This window comes from Sturnira hondurensis, unplaced genomic scaffold (assembly GCF_014824575.4).
Source record: "Sturnira hondurensis isolate 20B ecotype Veracruz unplaced genomic scaffold, ASM1482457v3 Scaffold0006805, whole genome shotgun sequence".
Taxonomy (NCBI): Eukaryota; Metazoa; Chordata; class Mammalia; order Chiroptera; family Phyllostomidae; genus Sturnira; species Sturnira hondurensis.
In genome coordinates, this window is record NW_028079436.1 from 901,616 (window position 1) to 921,663 (window position 20,048).

The 20,048-nt window shown below is 54.4% G+C and overlaps 1 protein-coding gene across 1 annotated transcript in view; it reads left to right on the plus strand.

Annotated features, from left to right (window-relative positions):
• The first annotated feature begins 619 nt into the window (after positions 1-619).
• Positions 620-20,048, plus strand: part of FSTL4 (follistatin like 4) — a 354,377-nt gene continuing 334,948 nt past the window's right edge. The window contains exons 1-2 of the mRNA XM_037050468.1: positions 620-808; positions 8,454-8,589. Of these exons, the coding sequence (XP_036906363.1) occupies positions 8,464-8,589 (126 nt within the window). The 5' untranslated portion in view covers positions 620-808; positions 8,454-8,463. The remainder of the gene's footprint in view (positions 809-8,453; positions 8,590-20,048) is intronic.

Here is a 20,048-nt window from a genome sequence, read left to right on the forward strand (position 1 = left end):
CAGGGGCCTTCTGGTCACAGCTTGGCGAGGCTAGGCAACTGTCCTCTGGGGCTGCCCCAGGTTTTTTAAGATTCTGCGGCTGAGAGAGGGCAGATTCAGAAGAGGGAAATAACACGCACTTTGCCTTTTCACAGGTTGTTGGCTCTCAGCGAGGGGGAGTGTCATTTGACTTTGCCTCCGGGGGAGGCTCTTTGCGTGGTGCAGTGGCCCACCCTCGCTCTACAAGCTACATGGCCGCTTGATTAAGACCAGCTGTGCATCTTGAGAGCCCAGCCTTGGAAATTCCATGCCTAGAAGGAGCCGGGAGGAGAGAGGTGAGGAGGGGTGTTTTGGCGGGTGAGGGAGTTGTCGCCTGCTTGCCAGGCCTCCCGGGAGCCAGGGGCGGGAGCTTCCCCCTCTCGCGGTGGGTGCAGGGGTCACCCTGGAGCTCCGGAGTTCTCGCGCCCCGCGTGCGCGCCCCGCTGCTCTGCGCACCTGCGGCGGGCCCCGCGCGAGTCTGAGCGGCGGGCGGGCGGGCCGCGCGCACAGGTGGCGGCGATTGGGCAGGCGGGGCCGGGAGGGTGACGTCACGGACTCCGGTCCGGGCGGCAGAAATAGGGCAGCTGCGGCGGCAGTGGCACAGCAGCGGGCAGCGTCGGCTCAGAGAGCTGGAGCCGCGACCACCTCCAAGACGCCCGGGACCCGCCGACAGCCAGAGAGACCGACCGAAGGACGCGGAGCTGGGTCGCCGCCGTCGCTGCCGCCACGGGGCGCTCCCGCCCGCGCGAATCCGGCCACCTGGTCTTTCCTTCCACCCCAGCCGCTCCAGGTACGCGGACGCCGGGAGGGTGCCAAGCTGCGACCACCAACCGGCCGGGCTGCGCCCCGCTGGGGTCCCAGCGCGCGGGGCTCCGCGTCTCCCCGCAGGGCCCAGAGCGGGCGCTTGCGTGGCCTCTCAGCCCGCGCCGGGAGAGCCAAGTTTGCCCGCCAGAAGAGCGGCGGGCACAGGACCACGGGACCCGGGCTCCGCAGGGCTCCGCTGCCAGGGCCAGGACATGGGGTAAAGGCTGGGGCGCCGAGACTTGGGGCCCGGGTCTGCAGGAGGGACCCGAGTGAGCCGGATGGCGCGCGGAGCGCAGCGCAGAACAGCTGGCGCCGAGCCCACAGCCCGCGCCGGGCTCCGAGACCCTGCAGGCGCCACTCCTGGGCTCCGGACCCCGAGCGGTCTGGGGGAGCCGGGCGAGCGGCGTCCCTTCAGCTCCGACCAGTGCCCTTGGCCGGGCTGGGGTGCGGGGTGGCGGGCGTGCGCACTCCCCCTCCCTCCAGCTTTGCGGGGAAACTTGCGTCTCCTCGCTGCAGCTCGAAGGGCCCGCTGAGCTCGTCCGGCCCTCACTTCCCCGCACTCGATCCCCGCGTCTGGGCGTGGGGCTCGGCAGAGGATGCTGGGGAGCAGGACTCAGGACGGAACCCGGGTTTCTATTGCTTCCCCTGCCCCTTTACACTGAGCAGACGGTGTTCCCTGCAGGAGAGTCACTAGGGAGCATTTTGGGGGACGTCCAGGCAGGTGGCTTGGCCCTAAGAGAGCTCGTGCTGTGGTTATCTCTGCCTCTCTCTGCGCTAGCGAAGGAAACCTGTTCCAACTTTCGGGGGACCCAGGCAGCACGGGCGGAAAGCTCCGATTTGGGCGCGTATCGCCTCGAGTTTGGGGCAAGAGCAGTGCGAACCTTCTGGGCTCCCTTCAGCTGACACGGGGCTGCTCGGAGGAGCGCCTTCGCAGGAGGCCCGCCACCTGAGGACTCTGCGCCCTCCACTCTAGCAGGGGCAGAAACCCGCTGGAAGCAGTGGGGTTCCTCTCCAGGCCGGACCGTGGTGAGCACCCGTGCAGCAGCGTAGTGGCCTGCTGGAAGAGTCCGGGGCCCCACGGAGTTCAGACTGCCAGGTCTGTGCCTTCGCCTGGAGAGTTGGTGCCCACGGAGCTGTCCAGCGGACCTCGCTCCTCATAACTGTCGTGGACGGTGACGGATAGCGCGGCCACAGCCTCTCCTCCACGGCCCTCTAGGTGTCGCTTCCGCCGTGGTTTCTGGCGAGGGAAAAACAATGCCAGTAGCTTTGGTCTGTTCCTTTGTAAATTTGTTGCAATGCTGTGTGCGCACCAGGAACTGAGCTAGATGGGCCCCAGAGACACAAACACTCATCCTCGTGTTCTGGGGCAAAGATAAGTAGAATTTTAACAGGAGGTGGTTCGGTCTCTACTGGTGAGTGCACCAGGAATGGCTCGACTTGACGATCTGTGAGGAGGGAAAGGGGTTGGGGAAGAAATTCTGACTTTTCTCAGAAGTCCCAAGTTGCTTTTCTACCATCGGGCTTGGGGGAAAGCCAGAGATGACTTTACCAGTGTCCTCTTACTCCTGGGGTGGGCTGGGGATGGGCTCTGGGTGGAGGGCTCCCCTGGGAAGCAAGCAGTGAAGGGAGTGGGTGCCAGGGAATGAGTGTTGCGGGGGCGTCTGTGGCGCTAGAGCCGCAGCGCCCCTCATGCGGTAGCGTTTGCAGAAGACTTGAGCTGATGCCCCACAGGGCCCAGACGCTGCTTCCCGTCTGAGTTCTGTGCGCAGATGCGGCAGCCTCCCGGCACCGTTTCTGTTGAGACACTCAGCTCAATGTCCGCCTTCTTCCCTTCCCAGGGGAGAAAGTGGCCCCTCCCCAAAGACTTCAGACTGAAAATCGTCTTTGCTGTAATCTATTAAATTTCTCATAAAAGTTGTCCAAGTGGCTTCTGCTCTCTTAGAATTGTATGATCACCCCCAGTTGTTGTTAATTCCGGGAAGGCTCTTGCTGCTCTGGAGAGGGGCCAGCTTGTTCTTTGGGACATTGGGAGAACTTCTGTCCCTTTGGTTGCGTCCTGGAGGGGCATGGGGGGTGCATTTTTCTACCTTGATCAGTCAGTTACTCAGGATTCTTCTCCTTCTACTAAAGGCTGCAGGGTTTTTTGTTTTTAAAGTGATCTTTACACTGTGCTCTTCTGTTTGACTTAACACGATGCTCCAGAAGCTGGACTTGAATAGTCCAGGTTTCCTAAAAATCTACCTTAATTCCTACTTTGCTTTTTGGGGGGTATTTCTTTTTCAGACCCAGCCTTCTTGTGTTGCTTAGGTACAGTAAACCATGTACTTGCTAACTTAGTGAAATTAGGTAGCGATTTCAAGAGCTCATCTTTCCTCACATGTTCTCTCTCGATACACAAGGCATGGAACTTCCAATAAAACAGAACGGCAGTTGAGGGCAGATGGTGCATTAGGAGATGTAATCTGAATGCTGGAAGGGTGAGGGTTATTGGAAGTCGTGTATGTGTGTGTGTGTAACTTCACAGTAAGTCTGGATGCCATAAATTTATACATTTTACATAGAGTAATTTAGGCATCTAATGTATCAATTGTTGGAACAAATCAACCAAAGATATAGAATGGGCAATATAATTTCATGATTGTTCATTGCAGGGTTACCCTGATATATTTCCGTACTTAATTTCCTGGGTTGGTGTTTTTGTGACTACCTTAGGAAGTTTGAATCTCTTTCTTTTTTCCTAAAACACTCACAAATAAAAACTAGGGTCATCAACCTTCCCGAAGAAATTAAAATACAGCCTCTGAGTTTTAGGTTAGGGGCTCTGTGACTGTTTTTTTTTTTCCTTCTTGCATTGGGTGGACAAACGGAAGAGGGCTGCAGGACCTCAGGGGTCCCCAGCTGGTTGCTGTGTGTTGATCGCCAGCAGCCCACACGGGAAGTGCAGTGCACCCCAATCAATTGGCTGGAATATACAGTTTGTCAGTCAGAAAGGTCGGGAATGCAGGTGCCTCAGGGTCACAAACCTTCCCTGGGCTCTTCGAGGTCGGGTGGTGTCACTTGGTTCTGCCAAATCATCTTCATAATTTTCGGTCCTGCTGGGGACAAAGAGAAGCCATTTCCATATGGCTAATCCATGCCTACTTTGGCCATGTTACCACATTCCGGGAAAGGGTCCGAGGGGGAGAGAGAGAGAGAGAGAGAGAGAGAGCGAGCTGATGACCTGTGCCCCCAAAACTCCGACGGCCAGAACTCCACTTTCCTCTAACAGCGCTGGTTCCCACAGGAGAGAAGGGAAGTCTGGGTTAAGCCCGCTGCCCGCCGAACGCCCATGCTTCCCTCTGGCCTCCGGCCCTGCTCAGTAAAGGCGGCCACGTGCCGGCCTGTGTGCTCTGGGGCAGCAGACTGGGAATGTCCGTGTTCACACTGACCTCTCCCTAATGTGCCGTAGTTTTCAACGTTCTTCAAATGGCAAGTCAGCATTTAGAAATTTACCTTATATGAATTTGTGGTACCTCTGTAATTTTAGTCTCTTTAATTAGTTTAATTTTTAATTCTTGCCCAGTGCTTACTGACTTTTAGAGAGAGCGAGGAGAAGGAGAGAGAGTGGGAGGAAGAGAAGCAGAAACATCCATGTGAGACACAGACATTGACCGGCTGCCTCCCACATGGGCCCTGACCAGGGATCGAACCCACAAGGTTCTGGTGTACTGGACATTCCTCTAACCTGCTGAGCCACCTGGCCAGGGCAACCTCTGTAATTTAAATTCAAATAAATAACAGAGCCAGTATAACATTATAGTATAAAGCCAGAAAACCCCGTGGTTTTTACACGGATCGGTAGATGCCCCTGGTCGGGCCCACCCAGCACTGAAAAAGCAAGGTCGGTTTATCTGAACAGAGCCCACCCCCACCCCACCCCCCTCACAAGTGTGTAACAAGGTAAGAAACAAGGCAGCCGCCTAGGGGCTGGATGCCTGGGTCCCAGCCCAGGCCTGGCCCCTGACTGGGCAGCACACAGTGGGTGAGTCCTCACCCCTGGGCTCTGGGGTTCCGTCCCCACATCGGGCAGGCCGGCCGGCCCCAGGCTCCCTTGAGCACGGGGAAAGTGACCACAGGCGGGAAACCTCGGGGGAAGCAGTGTCTTAAATGTCAAGGGGCTGTGTTTTATGAGTTGTTTGAGAGAAGAGGTAGATCCAGCTCTTTTATGAAAATACTCTTGGGTAGATTTATAACCAATCTCAGGCCTCTAGCCTGGACTGAATGAAGTTTATAAAACTACGTTGATCTCAGAAGGCACTTCTGGACACAAAGAGGGTTTTTGGCCTTATTGGTGGCACCTTGCCCCACCTATAACAGACAGCCTTGCCTGTCCTCCGATCCGAAGGCCCGTCGGCTCTTTGCATTTGAGGGAGTTCACGTGTGCACAGACCCCCTCGCCCCAGAGTGACCACCTTTGCCAGGCTGGGGCACCCCAGGAGCTCAGGGGCCGCCTTGCTGGCACCCTGTGTCTCTCTCTGTGGTTCCTTCTTCAACCACATTTCTTTTTGGCCACGAAAGACAGCAGCAGCGGGGGCTGCAGAGGGCCTGCGGAGTGGTCCCATCGGGGGTGGGTGCAGGGTGGCAGCAGCTTGGCTTTCCCTTGCTCCATCCTCCAGTCGTGGCCGATGAGCGCAGCTCCTGGCAGCTTTCAGAGAAAAGGGAGACATGGGGCTCAGGGTCTCCTTTCTCGCCCTGCATGGGTTTCCCCATCATGCTAAGTGCCGGGCGGCAGCCGAGACCAGGGGTTAGGAGAACAGACACCAAGTCCAACAGCCTGGCTTGAAGTCCATCTCTACCACTTATTTGCCGCGTGGCCTGGACATGGTCCTGGCCTCTCTGTGGCCTGTCTCCTTTGTTGTCTGACTAGGGGATAATCATTGCCCTCCTCCTGGGGTACAGATGAAGGTTAGGAGCTGACACCTGTAAAGCATTTAGGATGGAGCCTGAATGGCGTGATTGCAATATAAGTGTTAACCAAGTAGGCAGTCTCTATTATGTGGTTACTAGACAGATCATCAAGATAGATTTAGACCCCATATTAAATTGTTTTTATGAACCGAACTGTCATAAAACTTGAGTTGTGATTTTTTTTGGCTGTTGTAGAGGTAATGAATTGTCACTCATCCAGAGTATAAAATGACATCTAAGATGCATCTGCCATGTAAATGAAGTTGCATCTAATGGTGGCCGAGTTGAGCTAAACTGGACGAAGCAGCGGCCTGGCACTGTTTCAGTAGTTGGCTTGGCTCACGGCTCCTCCTGTATTCAAATAGAATCTCTCAGGACCTCAACACACCCCAGAGGAAAGCAGACAATTCCAGGTGCCGCAGGTGCCGCAGTGCTGGGCTCCGGCTCCCTGCAGCACGGAACAGCTGGTTTACAGCCTGTGGTCGGCCTGCGCCCTCCTAAATGAAGTGATTCGCAGCTCTCCAAAACAACAGTTGAAATGAAAGGCTCTTATTTTGACACCATCCATTAATAATAAAACATCAAACATAATTGGTCTTGGATTACTAGGCAAATTGAAAACTAAATTTTGTGGCTTGAATATTTCATAACTCCAATTGACATCTGCCCGTTTACCACAGTAAGTTTCGACTATCTTGCTGTTTTTAGTTTATCTGGGCTGGATGGCACGCACAGGGAGAAGAGCAGGCCGTCCCGTCTCTGTGTACGCTCAGTCGGGAGCGCTGTGTGAGACTGGGTGACGAGGAGAAATTGATAAAGGAGAGTGGGGAGCAATGTCTTCCTAGTCCTAGCTTGAGTTACTATTGTGGGTTTTTAAAAAATTTCCAAAAATCCAACGACTGTGTTCAGCAGTCCCTGGAACGTGGCTCTGCGTTCCGAAGAGAACACTTCATGGAAGGTAGGGAGTTGCCCTATTTATTTTTAGATGTTTTTAGGGAAAGATGTTTTGAGTCTCTTCTTGCCCTGACTGTGGTGTTTCACTCCGCCCCAGCCCTGGGGCGACACGCAGGCCCTCGCTGGAGTCCCGGGGGTGGGGGGAGTGTGCTGAGTTGGGTGGCTGCTGGGAGCCCACCGGTCATCCCCTCAGGGAGCCCCTGCAGCATTCCACTCAGCTCTGCCTTCTGCAGGGTGCAGAGCAGGTGCTGATGGGGGTGTGACTGTGACCTTCACGTCTTCCCTGGCCACCTGGACTATGGTCCCAGCAGCTCCGGCTTTGCCAACAGATGTGAAAGACGAACAGCTGAAGAAACAGATGCAGGAGTGGGTGCCTATGGCCTCTTTAATACAAGAAGACGCCTTCTCTTACAAGACAGTCATAACGTAGAGCCTTGCCTTTTTGCAGAACAGTGTTGCATGCCCACAGTTTTCAGCCTGACTTTTTTCCTTCCTGTGGCATTTCTGTCTCAAAGTGGAGATGTGAGCAAACCCAGAGAGGCAGCTCTGTTTGGAATGTGGCAGGAGTGTGTGTGTTTGGCATCGGACCTAGTGATCACATGGCACCTCTCACCTCATCTCGTTTAAGGTCCAAATCCCCCAAAGCTGTTGGCTTTGGGGGTGAGCAGGGGTGGACTCTTTAAACAGACTGTGATGTCCCTCATGCAGTTAATCCTTTTGGATGGGGACACCTGCTCTGGACCAGCCCAAATCTGGGTCACATGGGCCGCTGGCCTCCTGTTCGTCTCCCAGCTACGATCAGGATGCAGTGTGGACCACACGCAATTAAGCACTAAATTGTGTGGTGCTCACAGAAATCAATAGCCCCTAAAGCTTCCCTGAGTAGGAGTTGTGAATACTGCATCACGAGGCCTGCCTGGCTGTGTTGCTTAGAGATACTGAAGTTAAGGTTGGAATATGCTCATAGCAGAAACCTTAAAGCAGAAGCATAGCTCCATGGGCAAGTGGACTGGTCGGTGTCCTTGTCCCTTGGGCGCAATGCCGGGCACATGGTAGGGGGCAGCATATTTATTGTAGGATCTTCCGTTTTTTCCATCCAGGTAAGTCTATGATTGCTTTGAATCACCTATTTCTTGTCGTCTGGGACTTGAGACAATTTATCATGTGAGCCTCAGGAAACACTGTAGAGGTTATTGAAATCCCATTATTCGTGGGGTGCTTGGATCTGGCTGCTAACCAGACTGGCCGTGAAATGAAAATACTGGGCCCTCTGATGCCATTTTGGAGCTTGCCGCCCTGTAAACTGAGAGACCAGCTACAAATGGGCGGCTGCAGGCTTCACACGATTCCTTAGCAGCATTTATTGAGCACCAGCTGCCATCCGAGGACACCGAGGCACGGATGTATGGTGACCTACCGGAGGGGACCCGGCTTTGTCATCCTAGTTGGTTCTTGTAGATGGGACAGTAGGTGGCATTTCAGGCGGGCTTCTCCTGGTGCCGACTCCTTTGGTTTGCACAGCTACCCTATGAGGTACGTAGTGTGGACTCCATTGCAGAGATGAGTGAACGCTGGCTTAGGAGTACTATAACTTCTCGTAGTAGAACCGAAAAGCCGCTGGCAGGATTTGCCCCAGTTTTACCTGGTTCTGGAGTGCAAACGCTAACCGCCCCATGACTTGCTCACATGTTGCAAAGACTGATTCTAAGCCTTTGTCATCTTCTCAGCAGACTCGCCAGAATGAAGCCAGGACACCTTTGGCTGCACCTCGCACTGCTTGGGGCCTGCCTGCAGGTGGCGCTGGGACGAATGGACCCGGGAACCCTCGGAGGCCTGAACTCGGGTGCGGAGGAGTATCCGGCAGAGGTATGGTCGCAGAACCGCTGGCCTGACACCTCAGACGGATTGCTTTTCAGGGTTAGAGTGTCCACTTTGCCCTCCACCTTCCGTCCATATCAATTAGATGGTAGGACGCATTTACATTGCTCCCCCTTGCTGGTAGGGGGCGACGGAAGGAGCGACATGTGTTGGTGGGGATGGGAAATGTGAATACGTTTTGCTGGAAGTGAAGGTGTAACCTGCCCTGATGCTGAGCACGTAACCCACGGCCTGGCAGTGGGTCCGCCACAAAGACGCGCCGGAAGGTGGCCTCTCTGTATTGTTCCTAAAACCTGGAAAATGCAGGCTCACAGGTGGAGCGCACCCCTATGAGTCAATGAAGTCTTTTAATTATAAAATATGTTTTAAAAGAAACGAGCTCCTTTTTGGGGCCTGTAGATAAAAAGAAGCAGGCTGAGAAAAAGCTGGCAGGCTGGAGTCCTACAGGGGGCCACCTTAACGAGCCGATGTGAATGATGAACCGCAAGTTAGGTGCATATAAATGCTTCTGAAGTGCTCAGAAAACTTGTTCTCAGGTACTCCTCCAGAGAGTCTCAATATACTGCTCATGTTTTAGTGAACTTAGTCTGCAGTACTGAAGGGGATTCATACACTACGTTCCTAAGGGGGACACCGTTTTTCTGCGGAAAAGGTTTTGTGTGTGCAAACTTTAAAAAAATGACTGCACTCTTTCACTGTAACCACCGGGGATGTTCTTTACAGTGTGGTGAACACTTATCCCCTGAGAGCTGCTCGGGGCATTTGATCGTCCGCTGTCTTCCCCATGCACACCCTCCACTCCCTTTTCCCTCTGCACTTGTCTCCTGTCCCATGGAGTGAGGGGAACATTACCTCAAAGGGCCTGCAGCACCAGAGTGAATAACGGGGCACAGTGTGGGGTTGGGCTAATGCATTATTTGATCAAAAGATACGACTTCTCTTTCATTAGTACTTAATTGTAATGCAATCTCAAACCTACAGGCCTTGGTCTTCCGGGAGCCTGAGCAGTAATTTACCGCACACTTTTCCTGCTGTAGTCCGTGGGGCTTCCGTTTGCGGTGAGCCGATGATTAAGCAGAAACTCTCTCCCTTCTAAATCCGTGAAGGGCGCAACTTTAATGCTCTTTTGAGAGTGTCCAGAGGCTGACTTGGGGGCAAGCACAGCATTTTCTGTATGGAAACGGCTTAATCATTTTTCTCGCATCCACCCAGAGAGAAAATGATGACCCAAATCCTACAAACATACTGGGAACAATTTGAGAGCAAAGCAACTAGGCAGACACATAGGCATGCTTGCCTGGGCTTCGTACTGTTGGGGCTTGTTGGCCCACTGTTTCCAACCTCTCACTTCAGTGAAAATAGTCCAGCCAATTCAGGTAGGATTTAGTTGGAGGTAAATTGAAGGTAAGTTCATATCAGCCTGGGGTCTCTTTATCGTGGCTGGCAACACCCTCATACTTTGTGTGCCAACAAGGAGGGGCCAAGGTGGCTCATTCTGAGGAAGTGAGGCATTTTTTGTCTGGGGCTCTGTTTTTGCTTCCCGCTCCCCGCCCCCCACCCCCGTCTACCTCCACCATTAGGCTGGAGCCCAGGAGATGCCATTGTCTCCCAGGTCCAGGAATTTCGATGCTTCCAGAGAAGGAAGTGTCGCCTCCGCAGACCCTTCCTGCAGGCACAGCTGCATGGATCCGGTTCTCTCTGCTGTAGGTTAGGTTTTTGCAGAGGGTTGGGACCTCTACGCACAGAGTCTGCTGATAGCAAGGACTGAATGAGGGCCCAGGACACCAGCTGGTCTCATCACGCGTTTAGATGGGGACAGGACGTTTACAGCTCATTGGTTTGCCGGCCTTGCTCACATTTTATGCACAACCCTCCATATCCTTACTCGCCAGGGTCTTCTTGCCTGCGAGGCCGCCCCTCCTTTCCATGTATCCCCTCTTTTGAGACTCCACTCTGGTGCTCACTGTTTATCCAGAACCTTCTTTGACCACTCTTGGTTACCTTTGATCTCTTTCTCTGATCTCCTAGTCTTTGCTGCCTTTTTTTCCTTACATTTTATTTTTCAGATAGAGGAACCCTCTCTTATTTCTCTTTTTCTTCCCCACAGTGGCTGATAATTTTAAGGGCAAAATAGAAGCTCAGTGTGTTTCTGAGCCAATCGATTTTTTTCCCCAACATTTCGGCAGTAATCATGAAGTCACGGGTGCTTTCCGAACTCCGACTGGACCGCCAGGTATTTAAGCGTGTGCTTTAGCTCCCTGCCTGGCAGGTTCATTTCCAGTGGAGGCTCAAATGTCTCTCCAGCAAACCCCTATGCAGGTTGCCAGCCGAGCCAGGTAGGTGTCTTATCCACACCCAAGATAGTCCTTCAGTGTTATAGGTGCTGGGTCGTTCCTTCTTTGAATTGTAGCTATTAATACATCCATAACTCACAGCCAAAACCATATGAAACTCCTCTAGCCGTTTCCTCGGACAGTTTTATTTTCTGGAAGAGCCAAAACCAACAGAGTTGCTTGAGACTCACTAAATCTAAAAACCATCCCGGGCCCTACATGATAAAATGGGCTTTCTTCCCAATAGTGGTCCTTTACAAAACACGCATTCTCGTAAAGCTTTAAAGGACTCGGAAAACATTAATAAGATTTGATTTGGCTTTAAAGTTATTATACCAATTACTCCAGTGACCCAAGGGTAAATAAGGATTAAATGGCCAGTGCATGCTTATTGGTACATTTTTAAAGCAATTATAGCTAATGTGAGTTTTGCGAAATTATTGTTTTAAGAACAAAGACTGCCGTTGAAATGGCTTCAAGGAGTTTGCCGTTCTATAAACAGATAAAAAGAAATGTAGACGGGCGGGGCTGCTCCTCGGTAAACACCGAGTGGCAGGATGTGGCCTAGAATGCTAATGTGGTTCTGAATGCAGAAGGAACGATTCGGAGAGATGCAGCTTATTGATATTCTAAAATAGCTCATGTGTCTCCCCGTCCCCGTGCTCTGGCTAATGTAGATACGGTAGGACAATCAATATGGGTAGGATTTTGTACACGTGGGGGCAGCCAGGAGAGCGAGAGGTGAGGTGGTGGTAGCTCCGGGGACCCGCCCCCTCTGGAGGGGCAGGTATTCGTAGGAGGCCCCCTCACTCTGGGCCCTGGGCGCTGTTACCACGCACTGGGCTCCAGGTTTGGATGCCGACCGTTACACAGCCTTATGCAACCTTCCTGCATCTCACTGAACTTTTTCAAAACTGCTCTTCCTCATAGTTTGTGGTCATGCACTGAATAACTAGAAACAGTAACATCGGATCCTTTAAAAACTGTTAGCTTTGTGTGCCTCGGTGCTCACAGACCAGAGATATGCTTTGTGGTCAGACACCCTATGTTTTTGGTGTGTGCAGATTCTCGTAGGAAAGCCTGGAAGGGAACAACATGTCGGGTGGCATCAGTAACAATGATGACTCCGCTGCTCCCTGACCCCAGCGGTCAGCCCGAGGGCGCCCAGCCCTGCCTGCCTGTCTGGTCCTTCCCCTTCTGCAGAACTGTACTCCCGGCACCCCTGTCCGGGAGTGGGGGAGGGGGCTTCCCCTTTAATACTCTGGCTCCTTTCAGCGTTAGGCTTTCAGGAGGACCTGGGCCACTCAGACTGGGCATTCATTTTAAGGAAACACACTTTCCCTTAATAAGTGTCATTGTTCTCACATACATGGTTGGATTTAAGGCAGGACCTTAAATCCTGCCTTAAAGGCAGGATTAAACCCCCTGGCCCTTCCTGGTGAGACTCTCCCTCCTCCCCCGCTCCTGCCCCTTCTTTTCACTGGACTGCCCCGAAGAAGAGCTGACCCTCGGCAGTCCTGAAGGTCTGCCCGTCGGCACCTCTGCACACTCTTGCCCCTCACTCTGTGGGCTTGGAGGAAAGCGGCCCCCTCCTCCCTGTGGACAGAGATCCAGGCTGGTTGCCGGGCGTTTCCTAAGCCTCACCTGCAGCACAGGCCTGCATACGTCTCTCCTGGGTGTTCGCAGCATCACCCTTCCCAAGCACTCGCTGTTGCTGATTCCCATGTTGGACTGACTCTTACAGGAAATGAGACTCTGGGCTGAGTGTCTCAGCAAGAGGCGCCCGGTGGCCCTTTCCCTGGTGTAGAACTCTGGGGTGCTGCCTGTACCCCTCTTATGAGGACCCAGGACTTCTACTGTGCACAGAAGTTTGAGTGTGGAGTTCAGTTTTCCACGTGACAGGGAGAGAGCATAGCCTCCTGTCTGCAGAGGTGAGAGTGAATCCATCATTTTCAAAGTGGGGGTGTTGGGTGAGCTGGTTCCCACCGTGAGCTGGCGTGGGCTGTGCCCTACGTGGGCCAAGGCCTCTGGAGCTTCAGCGAGCATGTGAGCAGCTGGTGGGGGCGGTGGTGCGGGGGCGAGGTTGCTGTTAAAGTTCAGGTGCTGATGCAGTAGGTCCCGGGTGGTCCTGACCTTCCGAGTTTCTTACGAGCTCCCAGGAAGGAGGATCCAGGTGATTAACCCTGGCCTTGGTTAGTTAGCTCTCATCAACACAACCTCCCTGACTGTGGTCAGGAAGGGAGCAACGCGCAGGCTGCTGTCACGCCTGGAAATAACATGCCGTGAGACTGGCTGCGGGCAGAGGCTGGCCGGCGGGGGGAAAGGTAGGTTGGCGTCATCTTCACCTGTTTTCAAGCAAGCAGATGGAGAGAGACACTTAGATTCCAGGCCCCAGCCCTCTTCCCTGGTTTGCAGGTGGCGTGAATCCTGGGGGCCAGCCACACCCATTGCCACCCCCGTGCCACTCGTCCTGGTGTCCGGTCCCAGGCTCTGTCCCCAGGGCCCAGCTGGGCTGTTTGGAGAGGACACAGCTTCCCACGTGGTGATGTGTCGGGGACTCTAGTTCTTTGTTCTCACACAGAGGAAGTCACTTTGTCCTTTGTGTTGGACATGTCCTCTCTCTCTCCCATCAAGCCTTTTGCTCCATATTAGTCAGTGTGCTGCCCTTTTAGCATTTTGAGATTGTAATTGACAGAGTTTTAATTGGCTCTGAGAAGTTCTGTGACCCGGGAAAATGAATATTTATGAGTTCACAGAAAACCATTATTTTTTTCCTCTTCATTTAGCATTTACTCATCTGACTATTTTATTTATGCCTCTGCTGCTAAATAATCTATTTCCTTCTTCAGGAACCTGTCCACCCTGGTAATCAGGACATCAGGCCACACATTGTACGTGGGGCTCCGATCTCCCATTTTGGGGGGAGTTGGCAGCCCCAGTCCTGCCAGGCCCCGATCATCTGCTTGATTTATCCTTTGTGGCTTGAGGGTTATCTCTCTCGCCTCCTGTTTAGAGAGAAGTCAATGCCACGTTGGAGACAGACACACTCTTAACAGGCCTCAGGCCAGTGGGCTCCACTTTTCCGTTCTGCCAACCCAGGTCCTTCTGCCCCCGCTGCTGTGGGTCTGCTGTGAGGTTCCCAGGCCTTGTCCGTCTCAGCCACCTGGGAGGTGGAGAGCACCAGTTCCAGGAACGCGGGGCATAGCCCGAGACGGGTCCTCCGTGCACCCCGAGCAGGCAGCCCCTGCGGGCACCGCATGGGGAGCGGGCTTGCTGGCGTGGGGTGGAAGACCAGTGTCCCGGTGGCTGAGAAGTTGCCCGTCTGCTCAGCCTGCCCTCTCTCTTGCTGGGTGACCACACACATCTGCGTTCAGGCACTTATTCCCTTGGGTCAGGAAGGCACAGCCCGAGAGAGACCCAGGCTCGTCATGGGGTCCTGGTTCCGAGACGTGTTTTAGAAAGTAAAATCTGAATATTCTCATTGAGCACTTCACCTCGATGCGGCCACTGGCCGACCCTGGAGTCCAACAGTCCCCAGCTCCATGCTGTGATCAGATATTTCTAGGACTGTAGGGAAAGTCGGAAAATAAAATAAACTTAATTTCCATTCAATTTAGAAATGTGTTCCCGGCAGTTCTCCCGGGCTGAGTGCGGAGCAGGACACAGAATCTAGCCGTGAATAGGATGCACCCGGCAGAGAGAGGGGCAGATCCTGGCGGGACTGGGGAAGAGGTGGCTGGCGCGCTGCCTGGTGCTTCTCCCTCTTCTCCGAGGGAGGGCTTCCCACAATCACGCCGTGGAGGAAAGAGTCCCCGGGGAGCGGACCTGGGTCGCAGTGCGATCAGACAGAAATGGAGGGCGGAGGGGCAGACGTGAGAAGGTGGAGGGAGAGAGCTATGACGTGTGACAGTCGGGTCAGGGAGTGAGTAGAAGGGCCCTGTGACGGCAGTGGAGCTGGGAGTGACACGGGGCGCGTGTCACCTGCTACCCACCCCGCTGTGTTTCATGGGCGGGCCTTCCCTCCGCAGCCCAGAGTAAAGCCTGTGAGTCCTTTTGTCCACTCCCAGACTTGAAAGGTGACCCAGTCGGGGAGAGCCAAGCAGGGGCCCCTGTGCCCTGTAGGAACCTCCTGAGTCCCGTGCCACCTGCTCGTTTCAGGAGGTGGCCGCTGGGTGGTCACTGAGGCTCTGCGTCCCCGTCTGGCCTGGCACAGATGAGTTCTGTGGACTTGAGTCTCTCCCTCCTCTTCCCTGGACCTTGGCTTCCTTGAGTGGGAGGCAAGGGGTGGTCAGGGTGCCAACTCGGGTCCCTGTCAGGTCGTCTGCACGTCTACATTCTCACGCTGCTGACGGGACCCCTCCGGATGAGTGAGGAGTGCACACGTGTTACACTGCTTCACCGCCGTCTCCCCTGGGCGGCCGAACCGCAGAGGCGCAGTCTGACGCCGTGGCCCGCCTTTGTCTCAAGTCCTCCTTTGGGAGGCGTAGAGGTTGAGGAGTTCGCCATCACGTAACTCGGGGCTGGAGCCATCGGGGTGTGTTTGGCCCGACTGCCCTCCGGTCCCTTGGCACAGACCTGGGTTCAAAGAGGGCTGCTCTGCGGGGGGTGGTGATGGTGCCGCATGCCCGAGCGGCCTGCCAGTGTCTGGGAAAGGAGCTGGGGTCCTCGGCATGCAGGCCGGGAAGGAGCTGGAATTGGTTCTCTTGTTCGTTGTCTAAGTCCCTGCCGTGGGCTGGGAACCTCTCCACGCACGGTTCCCAGACCCTTTGATTTCGCAGGGCAGAGGGGGGGAAACTTGAAGTCAGCACTCAGCCACTGCCTAGAATCACTATCACCCTCACACCTCTCTCATACCTGGTCACTGGTACAAGAAGTTCAAGGCCACAGTTCCAGAACCAAGGGCGGTGCATCCCATGGGGGCCTTCCTCGGGCCCGTCCTGCACTGCCCGTGGAGGTGAGCTGTGTTGGGGGCCGGCCGGGTCATGGTGTCGGGTCAAAGAAACAATGGTCTGAGACCACTGGGGATGAGGTCCATAGAAGCAAGTGGCTGAGTGGCCTTGAAGTTGCTGGTGAGCTTGAGTCCAAGCCACACGGAGTACGAAGTCAGGTGCTGCTCTCTGCGGAGTCCGCCCTAATTCTGTGGCTGGAAAGACAGAGCTCTGAGGTAGAGTCGTGGGTGCTCTGCCCGGAAGGAGGTGCCCTCTGCACAGTGGCTGTGTCGACCTGCAGACAGGGTTTCATTGTCAGATTCAAGAGTTTCTCTATGTCCAAGTGACAGGTGTGGCTGGGCTTTAAAGGGAAAGTGGGTGCACTATTTTTTTGCTCATGGTTTTTAATGTGTTTTGCTTCTCTTTACTCCTCTCCTGAAAGAGGACACACCACTTTTGTGTGGCTGGTGACGTCTTCCTCCAAGTAAAAGGCAGTCTTGCTTTACTAGGGAATAAAACATCTGGGAACATTATCTCCTGGCTGTGAAGGAAGGATGGTGAGTGGTCGGTGGGGCTCGGGTCCCCTCAGTCAAAGGCCGCACTGCAGCTGCCTCTGCCCCCACCCGACCCTGCCCCAGGGTCTTAATGGGGCCTCAAGCTCAAATCCAAACCCTTCTGGAGGTCTTAGCTGGAAATAACTTGCCATGGTTACTTTTGTAAAATGCTTTAAAGTTTGAGGGTTTGAGGTTTTCTGGGTCTGGGTTACAGAAAGTGCGTGCTTTTCTGAGCTGAGCAGGGAAGTGACCCCTTTACTTCCGACGAAGGTCCTTTCTGGAGCACACTGAGCGCCAGTGAGCCTCTCGCAGAGTAACGAGGGCAGCGCCTCCGCGGCTGCCTGGCCCTCAGTGTGGCAACTGGCAGCCTGGCCCGGCAGCAGAGGTGACAGACAGCAACCTGGCTGCCCAGGTTTGAGCCCAGCAGGGCGCCTGGGCAGCCTCCTTTTCAGACCACATGCCTCTGCCCACCTGGCTGAGCTGGTGGGGGGGGGGGCGGGGGGAAGCGGCTCCAGGCGTAGGCACCTGATGCAGGCAGGTGGCTCTGGGCTCTGGGGAGACGTGGCTGCTGCCCACCCCCCTCTCCTAACCAGACCGTGAGTGTTCTGTGTTCCCTACTTGTCTTCCAAGGATGTCTGTTGTTGCTGAGAAACCCCGCAGCTGGTTTTCCCTGCGGGGGCTGAATCACTCCCCCGACAGGCTGCCCGTCTGCACTGGTTGGGAAGGAGCCCTCAGTCCCGCCTTTGTGTCCGGGGCCCCTCAGGTCCACGGCCCAAGACCGCTGCTACCTTCCCCACCAGCTGTGTCCCTGAGGGAGTCTCTGTGACCTTTAGTTTAGCAACGAGTAACACGAAGATGATGACAACCCTGATGTTGGGGTTGTCGTGAGGACCAAGAAGGCGTGCGTGACACCTGGCACCAAGCGCCTGCTCAGACATGGCCATCAGCACTGTGGTCTCGTGCCTGGAATCTCAGGGCCCCACTGAGCGCCCATCGGGAAGACTGCGCACCCCTCCATCCCTGTGACCTGGCATGTCAGCCTCAGCCATAGCACTTGTGCCCCTGAGTTTAGCAGGGTGGCCTTTGGGGTAGGAGGGTCCTCTTCCTGGTGGACTGGCAACTGTCGTGTGGTCAAGTATCTCCAGTGTCCAGGAGAGCTTTGTGCAAAGTCAGGTATTCAGGTGTCTGTTGAGTGAGTGAGTCAGCGGCCTTTCGATGTTTGTTTTGGCATCAGGTAGGAATCTGGACAATGGGACTTGAGTTTCTGGGACTCCTTACAGGAGAAACCCCAGCAGAGAGTCACCTGACTGTCTTTGGTTTCCACTTATAGTAGAATCTTGTCACAGTTTCAAACCTTTCCAACGTCCTACTGAGTCAGATGAAGCTTAAGAAAGTGCCGTGGGCTGTGTGTGGGGGAGGGAGCAGAGTCCTTGACTCAGCTGCTGTCCCCTTTTAGAGTAGCCTTTGGGACCTAGCAGCCCCGGCTGTCCCTTCTGCAAAGGGGCTAGGTCACCGTGGCAGACACACCCAAACCTCACCCACAAAGGGAGCCCAGAGAGCGAAACACAAACTCGAACACGCAGGATGTGCTGTTCCTGCTCAGAGTTCCCATAGTCAGCAGAAATGGTCACCGGTGGCTGGGCGGCTGACCAGCTGTCCCTGCAGAGGGAGGAAGCAAGGGCTGTGGGAACAGAAGTTCTCTTTGAAGATGGCGCTGGCTAGGTGTGGGACTTCTGATGGCTTTTCTTGACACTCAGCGCCATTGGGATAAAAGCTCATTTAAGCTGTTCTGTCTCTTAAGGCTCACTCTCTAGACAAAGAAAACAGAACTCTTTACCTATTCATTTCCCTTTCTATCCTCGCATTTAAAACAAACTCTGTCAAAAAGATGCCAGGTTTCCGTGGCTCTGCCTATGCTGCGTTCTCTGTGCCTTCCCAGGGAGATACACTTGCAAGTGGGCGCGCTGGGGGTGTCCAGGGGGAGAGGCCAGCCGGGCGGATGCTTTAGTCGGCGTGTTTCTGAAAATGGCCCCGCTGCTCCTCCTCTTCCTCCTCCACTCTCTTCTGTTCCGCTGATGCACATGCCGTTGTGTTTGCTCTGGCACTTGGCCTCGAGGACCAGGGTTCTCTGGCTCCTGCCTCCTGCAGTGCTCAGCCCCTGGCAGCCTGTCCCTGTGTCCCAAAGCATGGCCCTGCTCAGGACACTGTCTGCCTACCTACCATATTTTGCCGTGTGCAATGCATGCTTTTTGGCCCACATTTTCGAGGGAAGAATAGGATGCACATTATACGTGGGTAGTACTAATTCCATATCTATGTAAATGCTTTTAATTCTTTTATTTGTGCTTATGCATTAAAAGTGTAACTCTAGAAAGCAGTAACGATGTCCACATGCAAAATAATACCCAGGAATATGATCATCGGTTTTGTTGAACTTATGAATAAATAAAAAGCTGAATGAAAAAATTAAAATGAAAGATTTTTTTTTCTGAAAGTTTGGGCCCAAAGTGTGGGAGCACATTATGCACAGCAAAATACAGTAGCCTGGGTTCCTGGCCCAGGCTCCCTGGGCCAACAGAGTGTCTCGGGGGTCTTAAATCTTAGCCATCAGCAGGTCTCCGTCCAGTGAGCACCCAGCTCTCTGCTTGGCCCTGCGCTGCGGCCAAGTGGTCCAAGAGAAGGAAGTTGTATGATTCCATTCCAGGGGCTTGAGGACCAATGGGATGTGGGGCGGGGCGGGCAGATGGGGAGGCGGAGGGAGCCTCGCTGCTGCTGAGTGGAGTCTGAATTAGCAGAAGGATTAAATACCTCTGTCCATCGTTGATCTTTTCTAACCTGTGTGTAGTGGTTCGATTAAGTTCCCAATGTCAGTCAAAGGAAGTCTGGTCTGTTTATTGGCTGACCCCATTCTCCCACTGCCTGTTCCAGACTCGCTGGTCCGCCCAGTTCAGGAGTCCTCCTTCCCACAGCGGGTGTGGCCGATGGCAGATCTGGTGTTGCAGCTTTGTTCCTGTCCACAACTCAGCTGCTCTGGAGTCCTCGGCTGGTGGGTTGGGCTCTGGAAGAAGTGGGGTGTCAGAGTGTCACCCACCCAGGCTGCACGCAGTGCTGACTGCAGTAGCCTGTGGTGTCCAGGGCTTGTACCTTCAACCAGAGCCCTGCTTCCCTTCCAGAACTCGTCCCCTGGCGCGGGGCCTGTGTCCCTCTGGGCCCTCTCCTGCAGCGGCCCTACCTGGTGTGGCCCTGCCCATCTTGCTGGCTCTGTGCCTTCCAGGTCCCATGCAGAGGATGTGGGGTGGCAGTAGGGAGGGGACAGCCACTCCTCAACTGTCCTGCCTGTCTCATTTGCTCAGGCTGCCACAGCATGTGACGTCACCACTCCACTGCCCAGCTGTCATTCTGGAAGTCTTGGCTGTTGTGTTTAGAGTCCCATCTTGAGCTGCATGTCCATCTTTGTCCTATGGTTGTCCCAGTTGGTCTGGTGGTTCTTAGGAATGAAAACACGTCTATGGCCGTGCCGACTAGAACAAAATCATCTGTGATTCGTGAAGACGTGTGGTAACACTGAAACCTAACCTCGTTGGGTTCACCACCCTGGGGTGTTCTTGTGACGCAGCAGAAGATGGCCGTGA